This window comes from Nomascus leucogenys, chromosome X (assembly GCF_006542625.1).
Source record: "Nomascus leucogenys isolate Asia chromosome X, Asia_NLE_v1, whole genome shotgun sequence".
Lineage (NCBI taxonomy): Eukaryota > Metazoa > Chordata > Mammalia > Primates > Hylobatidae > Nomascus > Nomascus leucogenys.
Genome location: NC_044406.1, coordinates 88,716,207 through 88,737,379, shown reverse-complemented (window position 1 = coordinate 88,737,379; position 21,173 = coordinate 88,716,207). Strand labels below are relative to the sequence as shown.

At 42.2% G+C, this 21,173-nt stretch overlaps 1 protein-coding gene across 2 annotated transcripts in view; it reads left to right on the top strand.

Moving 5' to 3' along the window:
- The window catches only part of BTK (Bruton tyrosine kinase), a 37,359-nt gene that overhangs the window by 4,243 nt on the left and 11,943 nt on the right, over positions 1-21,173 (top strand). Inside the window, exons 2-8 of one of the 2 annotated variants that reach the window (XM_012498938.2) lie at positions 3,921-4,085; positions 6,620-6,790; positions 7,312-7,410; positions 10,772-10,840; positions 12,394-12,475; positions 19,777-19,905; positions 20,228-20,295. In XM_012498938.2, the coding sequence (XP_012354392.1) occupies positions 6,650-6,790; positions 7,312-7,410; positions 10,772-10,840; positions 12,394-12,475; positions 19,777-19,905; positions 20,228-20,295 (588 nt within the window). In that variant the 5' untranslated portion in view covers positions 3,921-4,085; positions 6,620-6,649. Of the gene's footprint in view, positions 1-3,920; positions 4,086-6,619; positions 6,791-7,311; positions 7,411-10,771; positions 10,841-12,393; positions 12,476-19,776; positions 19,906-20,227; positions 20,296-21,173 lie in introns of those variants that run through there. The other variant, XM_030807523.1, reaches the window with a different exon arrangement.

Here is a 21,173-nt window from a genome sequence, read left to right as displayed (position 1 = left end):
CCCTGTAGCCTTAACCATGAAGCTTATCATAAAATAATTAGGTTTCACTGGGGCCCGAACAAAACCATCTTGGGAATTTAACCAGATTAAAGCTTGCTTTGTTGCTGTGGTTATGATATTTTTTTTCTTTTTTCATGTTTTTTTTTTTTTTTCAGACGGAGTCTCACTCTGTCACCCTGGCTGAAGTGCAGTGGCACAATCTCAGCTCACTGCAACCTCTGCCTCCTGGGTTCAAGCGATTCTCCTGCCTCAGCCTCCTGAGTAACTGGGATTACAGGCGCACGCCACCACGCCCGGCTAATTTTTGTATTTTTAGTAGAGACGGAGTTTCACCATGTTGGTCAGGCTGGCCTCGAACTCCTGACCTCGTGATCCACCTGCCTCAGCCTCCCAAAGTGCTGGGATTACAGGTGTGACCCACCGCGCCCAGCCGGTTATGATATTTTAAAGAAGACTTCTCTTCTGGTCCCAAGGCCAAGGAATTCTCAATTGAAATCTCAGTTAGAACGTGAAGGATGCTTCTTGGGACTGGGAAGAGATTTTCTGTAGGCCAAATTTAACCTCCCACTAGAGATAGTTGATAATTCTACCACATTTCATAGTGAAACATCAGGAAGACAGGACTGAAAAGGCAAGAAGGAATGATGCAAAGTGCATAGTCCAAAAGATAAGCTGGACCTGGGTTTGCCACTTTGTCTAAGTAACTGAGAATTCATTCTGAGATCAAAAAATCAAAATAATGTTCACAGCAGCATTGATTATCATTGAAAACAAACAACCTAAATGTCCATCAACAGGAGAAAGAATACATAAATTGGAATGTATCATCATATAGAATATTTTATGCATATAAAAATGAATTAAAACATATGAAATAGAACTACCCAGATAAATCCTAACATATTATATTGAGGAGAAAAAAGCAAGTTGCTGAAGAATGTGTACCATATATATACATAATTTTTTTTTTTTTTTGACGGAGTTTCACTCTTGTTGCCCAGGCTGGAGTGCAATGGCAAGATCTCGGCTCACTGCAAACTCTGCCTCCCGGGTTCAAGGGATTCTCCCGCCTCAGCCTCCTGAGTAGCTGGGAGAGTAGCGTTGGCCCAGCTAGTTTTTGTGTTTTTAGTGGAGACAGGGTTTCACCATGTTGGTCAGGCTGGCTGCTCTCTAACTCCTGACCGTGCCATCCACCCACCTCAGCCTCCCAAAATGCTGGGATTACAGGCGTGAGCTACCGCACCTGGCCATATGTAAATTTTAAACATGTAAACCAATACTATATATCTTTTATAGATACTTACATCTGTAATAATAATATGAAAACATACCTAGGAATGATAAACACCAAATTCAAGATATTGGTAATCTCTAAGGAGGGAGAAGACTAAGATTTTGGAGTACATAAAGGGGTCTTGATTATATAGATAGTATTTCAGTTCTTAACACGTGAGGCAATATGGCACAATGTTAGGATTTTGTAGAGCTAAGCGGTGAGTCCAAGATTGTAATGTTATAGTCTCTGTACTTTCTATTTGAAATATTTCATAATATAAAACAAAGCATATTTGAGGCCAGGTGTGGCAGCTCACGCCTGTAATCTCCACACTTTGGAAGGCTGAGGCAAGAAGATCACTTGCATCCAGGAGTTTGAGACTAGCCTAGGCAACAAAGTGAGACCCGTGTCTCTACAAAAAAATTAAAAATTAGCTGGGTGTGGTAGTGCACACCTGTAGTCCCAGCTACTTGAGAGGCTGAGGCAGGAGGATCGCTTGAGCCCGGGAGGTGGAGGATGCCACTGCACTCCATCCTGGGTGACAGAGTGAGACCCTGTCTCAAAAAAATAGAAGGTATATTTGATCAAAGTTTTATATTCACAGTAAGCAATAAGAACCCTAGGGACAGAGAAGGGTGGATGTTCCACCTAAACACTGTGCTTTCATTCCATCAACAATGAAACATCCAGGAAAGGAAACAACAAGTGACTCTAGAAATTCACTAGTTAGACAGACTCTCCTTGGGAATGATTTAAAGAGGGAAAATGTAAGAAAAACTGGCAAGGCTAAGAAGAGTCCTCAAGTGCAAAAAAGTATAGTTGACAGTTAACAGGGACAGATCATCCTTACCAGCCTGGAGGAATATTGCAGAGGAAAGAGCTTAGGATCTTGAATACTCTCTTATCTCCTATATTTACCACCATTTCCTCTCTTGCTGAACATTCCTAGAAAACGGAGAGGAGTTTGTCACAACTGCTCTTTGATGATAGCCATGGAGAATGACAGGGGCCCCAAGGCAGATGGCATCAACCTCATCAAAGACCAAAAAACAAATAAACAAACAAAAATCCCTCCAGTGGCAATGAAACACCACAAAAAGAGCAAGGGCTATGGATGATATGCCAAGAGCTATAGATGGATGAGGCTGGACAAGTCACATAACCTCTATGAGTGTCAGTTTCCTCATCTGTTTGTGGTGAGGAATAAATGAAATAATGCCTGTAAAATGTCTGACAGGTAGAAGTCACTGAAAGGAACAGAAGTTCCATTCCATCCCCCTAGGGAAAGATAGGGAATGGCCAGAATCTTCCTAGCCAATTGAGTAGTACTTTCAAGGAGAAATCAAGAGAAAACACTACTTCTTGGATATTTTGGCTAAGTAGTCATTTGAAGTACAGTTGACTGGTTATTTTAAGTCATATCTCATAGACTCTTCCCAATCATAGGCTGGCTGTGTAGTTTTCTGAATTTTGCTCTGGTATTCTTCTTCTTCTTTTTTTTTTTTGAGACTCCAGGCTGGAGTGCAGTGTCATGATCTTGGCTCACTGCAGCCTCCACCTCCTGGGTTCAAGCGATTCTCCTGCCTCAGCCTCCTGAGTTGCTGGGACTACAGGCGCCTGTCACCACGCCCGGCTAATTTTTTGTATCTTTAATAGAGATGAGATTTCACCACGTTGGCCAGGCTGGTCTCTAACTCCTGACCTCAAGTGATCCACCAGCCTCAGCCTCCCAAAGTGCTGGAATTACGGGTGTGAGCCACCGCTCCTGGCCTTATTATTCTTAATAGTATTTTATCTTATGAGCGAAGATAAGAGCCCAAGATGGTTTAGTTTACTGATTCTGCAAGTGCTATTTCTATTAATTCCTTGGCATAGTGCAGTTTGTATGATGGCTGAACTCTTGTTAATAAGCTTTGTCTTTCTGAATTCTGCTGCTCCATAGGGAGCTGGGAGGCTGCAAAAGGTGGCCATGTAAAAATCTTTGCATTTGTAATTTAATAAAGAGAACATTGTAACACTGGAACCCCATATTTTAAATGAAGAGCTCTGTGTCTATTATTTCTCCTCCCCCATTTCTTTCTTTCTATAAACAACAGTGGTGTGTGTGTGTGTGTGTGTGTGTGTGTGTGTGTGTGTGTTTGTGTATGCCTGAGACATTCAAGTCATTTCCATTTCCACCCTTCACCCAGAGTGGAGCTCAGGGTCAGCCATCATTGTGCATATTTTGTGGTCAAACCGACTCTGTAGGCTACCGAAATTGTTTAAAAAAAAATTGGAGCCTTTACTGGGCAGGCACGGTGGCTCATACCTGTAATTCCAGCACTTTGAGAGGCCAAGGTAGGTAGGTCACCTGAGGTCAGGAGTTCAAGACCAGCCTGGCCAACATGGGGAAACCCCACCTCTACTAAAAATACAAAAATTAGCCAGGTGTGGTGGCACATGCCTGTAATCCCAGCTACTTGGGAGGCTGAGGCAGGAGAATTGCTTGAACCCAGGAGATGGAGGTTGCAGTGAGCCAAGATTGTGCCACTGTGCTCCAGCCTGGGCAACAAAGCAAGATTCCGTCTGAAAAAAAAAAAAAAAATGGGGCCTTTCACAATAAGTATCCACAGAAGTTTTACCCTCTAACTACTTTTTAACTCAGAGCTGTGTGTTACACACCAGCCTTCTGGAGGACTCAAAGATGGATCCCTTTCCTTTCACATTATTGAGTGATGGACCAGTGGCGCCTAAGGAAGAGCTACCACATTTTCAGGATGTGTGAGTCTGCACTGGATCACAAGAAATAGGAGAAAAGCAGTCAAAGAAGGTGATACCAAATCATGGCAATTCTGGTAGACCTCTAGCTCAATGATCTAGAGGTGGAGGCCATTTCACCTTTTGCTCAGAGGGGCGATGGCTAGTGAGAGACTTGCTTACTTCCTCATAGTCAGAGCAGCACTAAACCCTGCCCAAACACAGATACTTGAGAGGAAGACTTCCTCTTGTACAAACTGGATTTGTTCTAAAACAGAAAAAGAGTAGAGGCAGCTTCCAGAAGGACTTGTCTTATAGGAAGTAAGAGCAGGGGCCAAGAATGAAACAGATGGTGGGTCTAAGCAGGGAATGTATCCACCAAAAGCCTGCAACAAAACTAAAGATAAAATGCTGCCTGCAATTTATTCAGCTAAGAGAAGTACACCAGACGTTGTTTGTTGGGATGCTTCTGACCCCATTTACTGGTCACAGTACTCAATTTATTTAGGGTTTTATTTTTTATCCTGTAATTTGAGTCTTTGATTGTGAAGAGGTACTTAATTATAATTTGCCACAAGAACAATTGTGGTATGATTACAGGGATCTCAATGAGTTGGTAGTTCCTGAGAATAGAGTAGTATTATTTGGTTACCACTACTCCTGAGTAAATGCATAATTGTAATGTTAAAATGAACCTCTTTGAGTTTAGAGCTAAAACTGAGTGTTGGGAAGGGCTGATTGTAAACTCATCAATTTGTCACTCCAGTGAGAGACTATTTAAACCAGGGAGTCAGGGTGTGTGGCAGGGTGGAGGAAAAGGTTTGCTCTCTTGCCCAATTTTTCTCAAAATCTAATTTACAAAACATTGAATTAATCCACCTCCAGAAGATAGTGGCATACACATGGTAGATAAGTGGCAAAGCGATCGTCGAGAACACCCCTGGTGTTCCTTTGACCTATTTTCATCTCCCCAGCATGAGAATAGAACCTCCTACACCACAGGAAAGAGCAAAATAACAGTGTGGATAGCCCTCAGGCTTTGATAAAATTCACTCCCTTGCTTTCCTAGTGTGAGCAATAATCTGCTTAAAAAGTAGAAAAAAACTGCTGACTTTATTCATTCTGCTTCCACGGTGCCACCATAAGAATAAGGAGTTTACTTAAAAAATAGACAAATTCCCACCCCCACCCCCCCGCCAGAGGAAAAATCCCTACCTCTAATAAAATGAGTGGAGGGCTGGTGATTTTTTCATTACTTACTTAGTGTTTTTTTGTTGTTGTTTTTGGTTTTGTTTTTTGAGACGGAGTTTTACTCTTGTTGCCCAGACTAGAGTATAATGGCACAATCTTGGCTCACTGCAACCTCCCCCTCCCGGGTTCAAGCGATTCTCCTGCCTCAGCCTCCCGAGTAGCTGAGATTACAGGCACCCGCCACTACGCCCGGCTATTTTTTGAATTTTTAGTAGAGACGGGGTTTTGCCATGTTGGCCAGGCTGGTCTTGAACTGCTGACCTCAGGTGATCCGCCAGCCTCGGCCTCCCAGAGTGCTGGGATTACAGATGTGAGCCACCACGCTGGCCTAGTGTTCTATTTTTATGATAGCATTTGTTTTCACTTTATCTTTCCAATGAAAGTTTGGAATTAGTAATAATATTACATTGTGCATAAACTGTAAGTGAATAACTGATATGAAGTGTTGCTTGGTGTGAATAAAAATGCCAATCGTGACTTTGGGAACTTTATTTATCTTTCTGTGTTTCAGTTACCTAAATTGAATCCTTCTGGAGTATTGTAGGTTTGGGGAGGCTAAATAAGTTGCGTTTCATAAATGAACAGAAGTAGCATCCATATCAGTAAGACAGTTGCATCACTTTTGCATGATGCTGTCTAAAAGAACCAATTTAAGCTAAATGGGGAAAAGGTCAGAAAACAACAACTACCCCCCACCAAAACCCACCAAAAAAAATTATGTTTTCAACTTTAGAACAAAGCTTCTATCCTTTGTAGCTAGGTCAGTGGGTGTGGGCAAAATCAGTTGGGCAGCAGTTAGTGTGTGTCCAGAACTGCAGGTGCAGCCTCCATATCCTTATTAGTTCCCTTGGTTACAGACCCCAGTGGGACAATGTTTGAAAAATTATATTCACCATCTAGGAAATTGGGAACTGAAAGTCCAATATCTGCCTCAGTGGAGTTCTGGCACCTGCATTATCCCTTCTGGGTATATCAAGATCAACAGCTGCACAGATACTTTTGCTTTTCACAGATTCTACACATATCATATAAAGGTGAATAGTGTAAAGCTACCTCTACGCCTTACCAAGCACACAGGTGCATGCCATTTAACATCTAGAGCATTCCATTGCCTTATACAAGAACTCAGTTTATATGAGCTCACAGCATCGAACCAATACCCTCCAATTCAGTGTGCATCCATTATACCTGAAACCTGACAGTGCTGGGGGCTGTGGGAGGAGGGTGGTAGGAAGAAATTATTTTGTGAGCTGTGCACATTTTTGTTCCATTTGAAACTAGGTAGCTAGGCTGAGGGGGAACCAAGAGAGATGAGGATTAATGTCCTGGGTCCTCAGGAACTTTCATTATCAACAGCACACAGGTGAACTCCAGAAAGAAGAAACTATGGCCGCAGTGATTCTGGAGAGCATCTTTCTGAAGCGATCCCAACAGAAAAAGAAAACATCACCTCTAAACTTCAAGAAGCGCCTGTTTCTCTTGACCGTGCACAAACTCTCCTACTATGAGTATGACTTTGAACGTGGGGTAAGTTTCTCGACTATGAAACCTGAGTTTCAAGCTGTCAAGGACCTGGCCTTAGATCTTTCTTGGGGAAAAGGTAAATTTTCGTTGGTAGGAGGAGGGGAGCAGAATGGACCTAAGTCCCTTCAAAGTCAGCTAAATATTTCCTAGCCTATAACTAGCTAAAGCCGGAAAGTCAAAGGTCCTAAGAAGCCACAAGGAAAATATTACCATGGAATCTTGGAATTGATGAGCACTCATTAAATGATTGTTGAGAATGAAATCGAAGAGTTGGAAATTGCTTCCTTACTTCCTATGAGGAAGGTACATACAGTCATTCACTCTTCCATGGTATTTGCCCTCCATTTGGTAGTCATAGATTTATAGATCTGGAAGGATTTTTTTTCTTCCCCCACATGACAGGTCCTGATGTAGACTGTGGGTGCTACCTCACTACGTTGAATGATTAGATAACAAAATCTAATCATCTGGTTGCTTAATCCCTCTTAATCTTTCTCCGTTTTCTTCTTCATTCTATTTCTCAGAGAAGAGGCAGTAAGAAGGGTTCAATAGATGTTGAGAAGATCACTTGCGTTGAAACAGTGGTTCCTGAAAAAAATCCTCCTCCTGAAAGACAGATTCCGGTAAGAAGAGACCAATGTCTGAGATGGGGAACAGCAGATTTGAAGAAATTTGCAACATTTAAATTCTCTGTAAATAGACTGGTGATGCTGTGCAACATGGAACACAGTCAAGTTTCCTTTAAAAATTCTTCACTGGTTATAAAGAATCTTAGCTTCTTTCTTTCATATTCAGAACATCTCACTAAACCTGGAAAATTTGTTAATACAAACTTTTAAATGATGCTATATCTAGTTTTCTTTCTTTTTTTTTTTTTTTTTTTTGAGACGGAGTCTTGCTCTGCCGCCCAGGCTGGAGTGCGTTGGCGCAGTCTCGGCTCACTGCAAGCTCCGCCTCCCGGGTTCACGCCATTCTCCTGCCTCAGCCTCTCCGAGTAGCTGGGACTACAGGCGCCCGCCACCACGCCCGGCTAATTTTTTGTATTTTTGGTAGAGACAGGGTTTCACTGTGGTCTCGATCTCCTGACCTCGTGATCCGCCCGCCTCGGCCTCCCAAAGTGCTGGGATTACAAGTGTGAGCCACCGCACCCGGCCGTGTATCTAGTTTTCAAACTGGTCAGAGATCATTGGTTTTATTCCCTCAGTTCCCTCAGGATCAGATTTAGAGGCTTAAGTCTGAATGCCATAATCCTAGGGCTCTGAGTCACATGATATCCTTTACTACCTTACTATTTATTCTCTTCTCACTTTCCAGAGCGAGAGGCATAAAACCTACTGACTTTTGAGTTCACTTTTTTTTTTTTTTTTTTTTTTTTTGAGGCAGAGTCTCGCTGTCGCCCAGGCTGGAGTGCAGTGGCGCGATCTCTGCTCACTGCAAGCTCTGCCTCCCGGGTTCACGCCATTCTCCTGCCTCAGCCTCCCAAGTAGCTGGGACTACAGGCGCCTGCCACCTCGCCCGGCTAATTTTTTGTATTTTTAGTAGAGACGGGGTTTCACTGTGTTAGCCAGGATGGTCTCGATCTCCTGAGTTCACTTTTAAAAAATATATATCAATTTCATTATTTTCTTTTTTTCTTTTTTTTTCTTTTTTTTAGACAGAATCTCACTGTGTTGCCCAGGCTGGAGTGCATTGGTGCCATCCTGGCTCAGTGCAACCTTCACCTCCCAGGTTCAAGCAATTCTCATGCCTCAGCCTCCCAAGTAGCTGGGATTACAGGTGTGCACCACCATGCCTGGCTAATTTTTCGTATTTTTTTAGTAGAGACGGGGTTTCACCATGTTGGCCAGGCTGGTCTCGAACTCCTGGCCTCAAGTGGTCCGCCTGCCTCAGCCTCCCAAAGTGTGGAGATTACAGGTGTGAGCCACCCACTGTGTCTGACCATTTTCGGTATTTTCTTGATCACAAGAGAATTGCGTATTTATTATAGAAACTCTGGAATATATAAAAAACACAAAAAGATTAAAATGAGTCATAATCCTGTTATCCAGTTAAAACAACTATTAACATATTGGTGTACACAGACTTACAGATGTTTTTCTTCACTAAGAACACATACACATACACTTATATATATGTTGTATATTTAAAACATAGACTCATAGTACACATCTGGCTTTGTAACCTACTTTTTCAATGTAACAATATCTCCCCATGGCAATAGATATTCTTTAATAACAGGATTTTAATAACTGCATGGTATTCCCTATTATGGATGTATTGTGACTTGTTTAACTAATCTCCCATTATTACACATTCAGTTTGTCTACAAGTACTTGATAGTATAAACCATGTTGAGAGGAACAATCTTGCATACATCTTTCTGTACTTTTTTTATTCTTTTCCTTATGATAATTTCCTAGAAGTAAAATTTTGTTCTTCTCTTTAAGAAAATCTGTGCACTTTGGTTATTTTTATCTTTTTATTTCATTTTCTAGAAGTGGAATTGAATTTCATACACACCTACAAGCTATGTATGAGAGTGCCTGTTTCTGTACATTTTTTCCAACACTAGATATTTTATGTTATTTTTATTATTATTATTACTTGAGACGAATTCTCACTGTGTTGCCCAGGCTGGAGTGCAGTGGTGCAATCTCCACTCACTGTAACCTCCGCCTCTGGTTCAAGTGATTCTCCTGCCCCAGCCTCCTGAGTAGCTGGGACTACAGGCGCCCACCACCACACCTGGCTAATTTTTGTATTTTTAGTAGAGATGGGATTTCACCAGGTTGGTCAGGCTGATCTCGAACTCCTGACCTCAAGTGATCCTCCCACCTCGGCCTCCCAAAGTGCTGGGATTACAGGCGTGAGCCACTGTGCCCAGCTCAACACTAGATATTTTAAATATTAGTTAATTTGACAGCCAAGAAAAATAGCATTTCAGGTGGGGCGCGGTGGCTCACGCCTGTAATCCCAGCACTTTGGGAGGCCAAGGCAGGCGGATCATGAGCAAGAGTTTGAGACCAGCCTGACCAGCATGGTGAAACCCTGTCTCTACTAAAAATACAAAAATTAGCTGGGCATGGTGGTGCGAGCCTGCAATCCCAGCTACTCGGGAGGCTGAGGCAAGAGAATCCCTTGAACCCAGGAGGTGGGGGTTGCAGTGAGCCGAGATTGCACCACTGCACTCCAGGCTGGGTGACAGAGCAAGACTCCATCTCAAAAAAAAAAATAGCATTTTATTGCTAACTTATTTTGCAATTTCTTTTACTCATAAAGTTGGTCTACTGCTCATTTATATTTTATTTGTGAATTGCCCATTAATTTTTGGTCCATATTTTACATTGAGATGTTTACCTCATTTCTAATATTTTTAAAGAGATCTTGATATAAGAACATTTATCCTTTAACTGTAAAGTATGTTGAAAATGTTTTTCAGTTTATCCTTTATCTTTCCATTTTGTTTATGATGCTTTTTGCCATATAGGGATTTAAAGCCTATGTCATCAAATTAGTTCAGCTTTTTCTTAATAGTTGTAAGTTTTATCACTGTATTAGAAAAAGCTTGCCTCCCACAGGATTATATAAATAATCACTTATATTTACTCGCAGTCATTCATAGTTTTATTTTTTATATTAAGCTGTTGAATCCATCTGGAATTTTCTTTGGTGTATGGTGTAACATAGCTACCTAACTCCTCTCCTCCCCACAACGTTAGTGGTTAAATATTTGTCCCAACAACAATTTTTTAGAAACCTCCATTTTCCCAGTGATTTCAAATACTTGAGTCTCTCTTGACTGGGTATGGGCTGGGTCCTATTGGATATGTGTCCCTATTGGCCTATAGAAAGTAATCACTAAGAATCAGCCTTGTCTGTGCAGGAGAAACTTCTGAAGCCATAGCAAAAGGCTTCTAGTACCTAAGGAAATTCAGAAAAGAGCAATGCATCAACCAATTACCATTTTTTCTTATTTCATTACAGAGAAGAGGTGAAGAGTCCAGTGAAATGGAGCAAATTTCAATCATTGAAAGGTTCCCTTATCCCTTCCAGGTGAGTTATTTTCTCTCGCCAAGTCTCGAAAGGCCCCTATAACACAATTAGAAGGGGTGGTGGGGTGCAGGGCAGAGGGAAGGCTAGGAGGACCCAGTGAATAGAAGTTGAGGTGGACAAGCGTGCTGAACCAAAAAATGAGACTGCCATGGGCTAAGAATGTTTGCTTTTCTATTTACCTAATCTAATATAGTTTCTTTTAGTCTCTATACCTCAAAAAGAATACATAGCAGCACCAATTCTATCATAGTGTGTCTTGTCTATGATAACTGCATTGAGAAAGATGCTCTGCTTGTTGAGTGAGCATTTCACTTCCTTCTGGTTCTGGCTATCTGTCTAATGGTGGTCATGTGGGTTGAAAAGATAGAAAAGGGGAGTAGTATTAGGAAGTTCAGTATGAGGGAGACTTATTAGACTTATGCATACACCTAAATTCTGTTGTAATCTAGAAGAGCTGAAGTGCCACATATGCATCTGTTTAGGAGAGCAAGAACTACAAATTTGGTCTTCAGTTTGGCTTGCTTACATCCTGAGAACTCTGTAGGCCACATGTCGTGAATATAGCAGCCTCTGCAACAGTGAAAGCCAGAAAAGGAAGTGGAAAGTCTCAGGGGAGGGGGCTTTCTGTCATGGATTTATGAGCACAGCAAGACTAACAAGCAAAAAGAAAAATGTAAAAGGATCTTGTTCGTGTCCCTCACTATATCAAAGCTACAAAACCTTTGAAAGAGGGGTATTCCAGGCACAGTTTTTACTACCAATGCCTTTCAACAAGATGACATTGTTTGGCTGCACTAGTGAACGATGCTGAACAGCAGATAATTTTAAATTAATTTATATTTGACTTTAGAATTTATTATGTGATGTCTATAAACTCTGTGCGGGTTGGAACCACATCTTATATATTTCATGCATCTTCGTAACACCTAGCATGATGCCTTATACATGGTTTAAAAAATACTATTTGACTTGATGATATTGCTTATTATATACCTTACCCTATTTGAAGTAGGTTTGTAGTTCCAAATTTGATTTATTTTGACTAATATTGGTGAGGGGAGGCCACTAGGTAGTGGAAGTGGAGGTAATTAGCCATGAATTAAAATTTTACTCCATATTATCCAAGTGAATAACCCCTATGTACTAATCAAGACTTAATTTATATAGATTATCACTTCAATTCCCTTCTATACAAAGTCAGAATTTAATAATAAGATAAAATACCCTTTGTTGGATAAACAAAAATGTTATCTCCAGCAAGGGCAGACGGAGACCTTATAACATAAGTTTATGCACGAATTGAAACACAAGTCAGGAGGACCTAAGAGTATGAAAAATTCTAAGAGCTTTTAAATGCTACATTCCTAGATATGAAGAGTTCAGGAATCCTTCAGATAGTTCACATAACCTGAACACCACTGCTGACTGAAGATTCTGCCTTTCTTTGTTTTCTATAATAAATATACAAATTGTCCCCTAAGATTAGTACCTTCAAGGTCTTTCTCCTTTTTTCTGAATCCTAACTGCTGAAGTCTGTGTTTTCATTGACCCAGGTTGTATATGATGAAGGGCCTCTCTACGTCTTCTCCCCAACTGAAGAACTAAGGAAGCGGTGGATTCACCAGCTCAAAAATGGTGAGAATTATTTGGAAAATAAATGTTTCCAAAAGAAGAAGGAAAGGAAGGAAGAGGAGATAGATGGGAGGAAAAGGAAAGAAGGAAGAAAGAAACGAGAAAGAAAGAGAAAGGAGAAATGTAGAGAGAAAAGAAGAAAAAAAATGGATAGAAGGGGAGAAAAGAAAGAGGGAGGGGAGGAGGGAGACGGGAAGGAAGGAAGCAAGGAAAGAAGGAAGGGGATGAGGGAGGAAAGAAGGAAGGGGATGAGGGAGGAAAGAAGGAAGGGGATGAGGGAGGAAAGAAAGACAATAGAAAAAGAAACAAAGGAAAGTTTGTATTTTGTTCCAATATTAGTAATACAATTGAGCTTAGTATTCTATCATATGAATAAAAGATAAAATATTAGACTAAGAGTTTCCCAGTTCTATCACTATCTCTCTAGTGCAATTTTGTAATTTTAGTCATCTCCATTTCTCTATTTATTAAAAAAAAGTCCCTTTTTAGCACTGAATACAAGGGTGGTGTGGCATTCAATGGTTATGCAATATTTAGAATCCTAAGTATAAAATACCTAGCTCCAAAAAATTAAATAGATGATGTATTAGAGTGCTTGAAGTCAGAGTCAGAGAACCTGGTTTCAAGCCCTCTTTTACCACTTACAAACTGGGTGATTTCTGGCAAGAAGGCCAACAAGCTTCTTTGATGCTCAGTTTCTTCTTTTCAAAGGAGAATAATGGTAATTCATGCCACACCTACCTCTGGGGTTGTTGTAAGGATCAAATGAAGTAATAATACATGTAAAAACACATGGAAAACTGTAAATCACTGTATGCGAAAGCACTGTACATCTCTTTGTTGTAGATAAATATTTCCCAAGGAAATATTTTATATTCCTTGCTTTGTGAGGACCTAAACTTGAACAGTTTCAGCATTTCACGTCAACCATACAGTGTGTTCAGATAAACTTGACTGTAAATGCTTGCAGCACAGGATGCATGCACACATATTTGCGTGTATATATAGCCACATGTCAAGTGACTGAGAGATTAACTGGTTGAGTTGACATCAGGAAAGGCTGCCTAGAGAAACAGGAAGGATGGCAGACTGATAATGGTATGGTTGGGTTATTGCATGACAGCCCTTTGTCTTAATAAACATTTAGATTCTGATACTCACTGGCTGGCTATACCAGCCTTATAAACTCCCTTGAATGCAAGTTTGGTTGGTCAAAATTATATTAGCCAAGTCTTTCAAACTGAAAGGGAACAGGAGGAACGAAGATGAAGGATCATCTATTCAGTTATTGCTATGTGCCAGACATTGAGCTAAATACCTTGTATATAATATCTCATTTAATTTTCACAACAACCTTGGACTAAAAACAACAACAATGATAACTAACACTTAATGAGCACTTACTATGTAGCAGGCTCTGTGTCAAGTGCTTCAAATGTATTACTTATTTGATCTTTGCAGTAGCCTTAAGAAGTATGTATTATTCCCCTATTTACAGATGAGGAAACTGAAGCTCAAAGATGTTATGTAACTTGCTCATGGGCACACAGTGAGTGGTGGAGCCTGGATTCTTATCACATCCCTGTGTCTGTATGACTCCAAAGCCCAAGCTCATTACATAGTTTTGCGCTGCTTGGTTTCCAAGTCCAGAAATTTCACATGTAGTTGGTTGCAAAATATTCTATAGTAAAGCTATGTTGAATATTACAAATAGGTGATATCCTGCATTACACAGTTCAGTTCTTGGCATATTTTAAGATAAGGGGTCTGCTTTAACCCTGGGGCTACAAAATGAGCAAACTCTTTAATACTGCTTATTGTGATACAGGCTCTTCTTTAAGTTCTTTACATATATTAACTTTGTATTAACCATATGAGGCAGTTATCTTTTCATCCCCATTTTACGGATAAGAAAGCTGAGGCACAGAGAGGTTAAGTAACTTGCCCAAAGGCCCTCAGTTAGTAAATGGCAGGGTCAGGCTTTGAATTCAGGCTCCAGACTCCATGTCCTGAACCAATATACTATCTCCAGCCACAGAAATATTTGCAGAGACTGGGATAGGAGCTCTGCAGGACATATATACTTGTACTTCTTTAGTTCTCTCCACAATGTCTCATACAGCGCCTTGCACACAGAAAGGGATCAATAGTTGCGTTAACTGATTTATCTGTGGGAATAAACAACCACCACCAGCTTGGGCTCCACATCGATAAATGGCTAGGTTTTAGTCTGGAAATGGGGGAATGCAAGGCAGACTAGCTGAAGGAGAAATAAGGGAGAAACTGGCATGCTCAAGTTGGTAACTTCTTTACACTTCATACACTAATTTCAAAACCAGTCGTAGTTTAGTCCAACAAATATTTATTTATTTATTTATTTTGAGATGGAGTTTCGCTCTTGTCACCCAGGCTGGAGTGCAATGGCACGATCTCGGCTCACTGCAACCTCCGCCTCCCAAGTTCAAGCGATTCTCCCGCCTCAGCCTCCTGAGTAGCTGGGATGACAGGCGCCTGCCACCATGCCCAGCTAATTTCTGTATTTTAGTAGAAACAGGGTTTCACCACGATGGCCAGGCTCGTCTCAAACTCCTGACCTCAGGTGATCCACCCACCTCTGCCTCCCAAAGTGCTGAGATTAAAGCATGAGCCACCACGCCTGGCCCAACAAATATTTATTGAATGTCCACTATATTCAAGGGTGAGTAATGACCGAAGATAAGGCTATCCAGCTTGTGAGCTTGTGAGCTTTCTTTTTTTTCTTTTTTTTTTCTTGAGATGGAGTCTCACTCTGTTGCCCAGGCTGGAGAGTGACGTGGTGTTGGCTCACTGCAACCGCCGCTTCCTAGGTTCAAGCGATTCTTCTCCCTCAGCCTCCCGAGTAGCTGGGACTACAGGCATGCACCATCATGCCCGGCTAATTTTTGTATCTTTCGTAGAGACAGGGTTTCATCATGTTGGCCAGGCTGGTCTTGAACTCCTGACCTCAGGTGATCCACCTGCCTCGGCCTCCCAGTGTGCTGGGATTACAGGCGTGAGCCACTATGCCCAGCCGAGCTTGGTTTCTTAACTCAGATGTTAACCTTACAATCTTGATTATGTGCTGCTTTTAAAGTTCATTAGCTAAGTAAATTCACAACAGGCTAAAATAAAGCCAAAATAAATAAACAGAAACACCATCACTTCAGCTGGGTCATCAGTGTGATCAAGGAGTGTGGCTAGGCACATCTTTGCCTTCTCTTCCCTTATGTTTCACCAAAGGCATTTTTTTTCCCAGTAGTTCCACCTGGGTATAGTCTTGTTGAACTGTCCTGGGCTAACAACAGGAGCCAAAAAGTAGGCACCTTCTGACAAATACCATGATTGCTGGGAGATTTAGGTGCAAGTCCTAACAATCCCAGGACAGTCCCAGGTGCTGCCAATGTCAATAGTGAGTTACCCTAGGAGCCACAAAATAATAATGTTATTCCACTCTTTTTGTTTTTTCTTGTTTGTTTTTATGTTTTTATTATCCTACTCTTGGGTAAAATGCACCAATAAGAAATCATTGACATGAAAAGGGGACCTCATGAGAATACTGGCTACCTTTGCAGAGATACTGACTGAAGAGGCATGAGGTGCTGGATCTCAAGGAGGTTAAATGAGTGTGGAAAAATATGGTTTGCTCTACACATTAGATCTGTGCACTTTATTATATGTAAATTATACCTCAATTTTATTTATTTATTTTTATTTATTTTGAGACAGAGAGTCTTGCTCTATCATGCAGGCTGGAGTGCAGTGGCACAATCTCGTCTCACTGCAAACTCCGCCTCCTGCGTTCAAGCGATTCTCCCGCCTCAGCTTCCCGAGTAGCTGGGATTACAGGCACTCACCATCACGCCCAGCTAATTTTTGTATTTTTAGTAGAGACGGGATTTCACCATGTTAGCCAGGCTGGTCTCAAATGCCTGACCTCAAGTGATCCGCCCACCTCGGCCTCCCAAGGCGTGAGCCACTGCACCAGGCCTGTACCTCAATTTTAAAAGCACAGCCTCAGATACCTCATATGCAGCTGCCACATTTTCTCAGTGGTGCTTGCCATGCAAAGATTGTATTCCTAAGGGCTTAGCCACAGACTCTCTCTTTCCATTTCCTTAAATATGGCAGTGGGCCCTTCTATGTTCCAGCACCACAAATATTTGCCTATACTTATTCTTGAATCTTTGTTTGGTCAAGCTCAACAGAACCTATCCTAATCGCAAATTCAAAAGTAGGCAAATGACCTGACCTCGCCAAAATGAATAAGAGAATGGCATTGACAAATCTCCTACAAACAGTATGGAAAGGAATGATTCATGTATGCCTGAAACAGAATTTTAGACATTAACCTCATAAATATGGATAGAAAAGACCAGCCCATCAAGCGCTTGGAGAATGTGTACTAACCATTGGTGCTTCCCAATAGGGGAATGTGCATTGGTGAAGCAAGCAGTCTCCCCCAGCCCTCCCACTTGGACACCCTGCTTTTGCAAACCTCTCCTAAGTAGCTGGAAATACCAGCTTTGGATTAGCCAGCAAAAGAAGGGGTGTCATCTTCAAGGGACCTCTTAAGAGACAGACATTATTTGAGAATGTAGGGAGGTTTCTTAATGAGTGTGCTTAGGGGTGGAGAAGGCAAGAAGCCTTATTTCTCCTCATTATCATATTAGCAAGCTTGGTTTATTAGAGTGGCTAATTGTTGATTAGGTATCCTTTGGCATGTCTACTGGTGCCCAGCCCTGCAGAAGACAGGGCAAACCTGAGGGTCTTCAAATCCCTAGGTGACAGGGAGTGGCATGGGGGGAGGCGCCAGAGTGTGAATGTGGTAGGAGTAATCAATCCTGGCAGGGAGGAGTATCAATGACATTGTTCACAACCACCAGTGCTTAGTAATAACAGAAGGCAGAAAGACTTTGGGTTGGCTTTATTATTGTTTTAAAATTCCCTTTTGGGCCGGGCGTGGTGGCTCACGCCTGTAATCTCAACACTTTGAGGGGCGGGTGGGGGGGGGGGGTGAATCACGAGGTCAGGAGTTCGAGACCAGCCTGGCCAATATGGTGAAACCACGTCTCTGCTAAAAACACAAAAATTAGCCGGGCTTGGTGGCGCGTGCCTGTAGTCCCAGCTACTCGGGAGGCTGAGGCAGAAGAATCGCTTGAACTCAGGAGGTGGAGGTTACAGTGAGCCGAGATGGCACCACTGCACTCTAGCCTGGGCAACAGAGCGAGACACTGTCTCAAAAAAAAAAATTCCCTCTATGCAATGCAGTCCCTTATAACCTGCACTCTATCTGAACAGCTCTCACCATTCTGTCCTTGGTACATTGGTGAAGAGGAGTGCTGAAAAAGTCAGGGTGAGGGTGGGCATGGGAGAATGGTTTGAAATTTTCAAATCTATGTGGAGAAAAGCATCAAAATGGCTCTTTAAAAAAAAGGACTTTTGTTCATTTGCCTGCAAAATGCACCAACTACTAGAAGCTTTTAGGCTTTCCCGCAAAGCCTTGAGTGAAGTGTGACTAGCAAGCCCTTAAGGATTTGAGTTGTTTCTTTTCTTTTTTTTTTTTTTTTTTTTTTGAGTTGGAGTTTCATTCCTGTTGGCCAGGCTGGAGCACAATGGCACCATCCCGGTTCACTGCAACCTCCGCTCCTGGGTTCAAGTGATTCTCCTGTCTCAGCCTCCCGAATAGTAGGGATTATAGGTGCATGCCACCATGCCCGGCTAATTTTTGTATTTTTAGTAGAGACGGAGTTTCATCATATTGGTCAGGCTGGTCTTGAACTCCTGACCTCAGGTGATCCACCCACCTCTGCCTCCCAAAGTGCTGGGATTACAGGCGTGAGCCACCACACCCAGCTGAATTTTAGTTGTCTTCTACAGTGGAAGGTTTTGTTTTGTTTTTGTCTTTTTTAAAAAAGTTATGCCAGCCACTGGACCTGGTGGTGAGTGCTTGTAGTCCCAGGTATTTGGGAAGCTGAGGTAGGAGGACTGCTTGAGTCCAGGAATTCAAGGCCTGCCTGGGAAACACAGGAAGACACCATCTCCAATAATAATAATAATAATAATAATAATAATGTTATGCGGGATTCTTCTTAGCCGTAAATAATGAAATGTGTATGATCTCAAATGTGCGTGTTCTTGGACCAGCCTGGGTCTTTGCTCCAGTGTTTGCTGCTGTCAGTTATTTCAATTGTCTTTGCTTCTCTCAGTTATCTGACACTATGAACCCTGGATGACTTTTTTTTTTTTTTTTCTTGAGACAGAGTCTCACGCTGTCACCCAGGCTGGAGTGCAGTGGCGTGATCTCGGCTCACTGCAACCTCCGCCCGCCAGGTTCAAGCGATTCTCTTGCCTCAGCCTCCCGAGTAGCTGGGATTACAGGCGCGCTGTAATTTTTGTACTTTTAATGGAGACGGGGTTTCACCATCTTGGCCAGGCTGGTCTTGAACTCCTGACCTCATGATCCACACGCCTCGGCCTCCCAAAGTGCTGGGATTACCGGCATGAGCCACTGCGTCTGGCCAACTTTTCTAATTGACTTCATGTTAAGGTTTTTGACATGCCGTAGTATTATAAACACCAATACTAATTCCTCCTCTCTGCATCCACTCTATTCTTTGCAAAATACTTTTACTCTGAGAGATCTTTTGGGCCTCACAACTCCATGAGGGAAGTGAAGCTGCTGTGTTACCTCTGACAATGAGCTCAGTCTACCTCAGTGGCCCTAGGAAGATTCAAATCATGTTGATTCTAGAGGCAAAGTCACCTTCATTTGCCCTTGAGATCAGCTCTGTTGACTATTCTATACAGAAAGCCTCATGCAGAAGTTCTCACTAAGGCTGATTATCCCTAAAAGATCATTCAAGGAACTGAGAAATCAGTATTAAAAGCTGGGGAGATTGGCTTGGGCACATTGTTTCCCTTATCTGGGAAACAAGTACCACGATGAACACCTGCCTTACAGGAAGATTGTAATGGCTACTGGGAGAACATAGATAACATATTTCTGTTATTGGGCTCTCAAGCCATCAGATAGTCTTATCTTGTTGATTGGGAGATACTCCTCATCACAGACCACTAAAGAAAACTGCACAGGAACTGTCTGGGACCAGGGCACAGTCAGGCAGGCCAGTCATGTGAGCCAACTGGTCCTGTGATCTGCTCTCCTTCAGGGTGTCCAAGGAGGGGACAGTTGTTTGAAGTTCACCACTAAGCTCAAAGAGGAAAACATGCAAACGGTGGCTTCTCCTCCATGTCAGATGTGATCTCTCTCTTCTTTCCTGCTACAGTAATCCGGTACAACAGTGATCTGGTTCAGAAATACCACCCTTGCTTCTGGATCGATGGGCAGTATCTCTGCTGCTCTCAGACAGCCAAAAATGCTATGGGCTGCCAAATTTTGGAGAACAGGAATGGAAGTAAGCGATCTGATCGATATAATTTCTTCCTCCTTTGACTCTGTTTCCATCACTCTCCCAAGGGTCTGTCAAGCCCAGGCACATAGCATAAGGTTGTATATTTTGGGTGCTAAACAAAGGGTCCTGGGAGAGGGAGGAGGTACATGGGGGCTGAAATCCAGCTGGTAATCTGCTCTCCGAGCTATGTGACCCGGCATGCCTAGCTACTTTTTCTAACTTGCCTAAAGGCACTCAATATGGACGGCAAAGTCCCTGACCAAACCTGTCCTTGGGCCCTTTCCTAAAGTGCATTCCATATCATCACTGGCTTCTTGTTTTGCAGGCTTAAAACCTGGGAGTTCTCACCGGAAGACAAAAAAGCCTCTTCCCCCAACGCCTGAGGAGGACCAGGTATACAGGGAAACTGGGTGCTGCCACTGCTTAAATGGAAATTTATAGTCAAACCCTGAGAACACACCAGAGTCTTAGAATTACCCTGGGACTTGGCAGTGTTAATTGGTATTCTTGCTAAGATGGGGGATTTGTTCTTCTAATTAGGATTTCCTCCTCAATGGAAAGATAGAAGGCTCTCAGCAACCATGTAATCCAATCACCTGTTTAGAACAAAGCCTGATTTTTTTAATGGAAAGTTTTTGTTGTTGTTGTTTTGTTTTGTTTTGTTTTTGTTTTTGTTTTTTTTGACACGGAGTCTCGCTCTGTCGCCCAGGCTCGAGTGTAATGGCATGATCTCAGCTCACTGCAACCTCTGCCTCCCAGGTTCAAGTGATTCTCCTGTCTCAGCCTCTGGAGTAGCTGGGATTACAGGCACGTGCCACCACGCCCAGCTAATTTTTGTATTTTTAGTAGAGACAGGGGTTTCACCATGTTGGTCAGGCTGGTCTCGAACTCCTGACCTCGTGATTCGCCCGCCTCGGCCTCCTAAAGTGCTGGGATTACAGGTGTGACCCACCGTGCCCAGCTGGAAAGTATTTTCAAACATAGTTAGAAGAATTTTACGCTTAATACCAACATACTCAACACTTAGCACTAACACCACCTATCACCAACATTTTAGAAGTTGTTTTTTGTTTTTTTTTTTTGATTCCTTCTTGAGGTCTAGAAAGCCCTTTCTCACATATTGTAAGTAAGTAGAGCAGGTATTATTATATTCATTTTACAAAGAAAGAAACCAAGGTTCTGAGCCACTTAGTAGATTCATGTACAAGTTTAGTGCCAAGCCGGTTTCCTGATCTTAGCTATAAATTGTTTTTGTCTAGTTAACTTTAAAA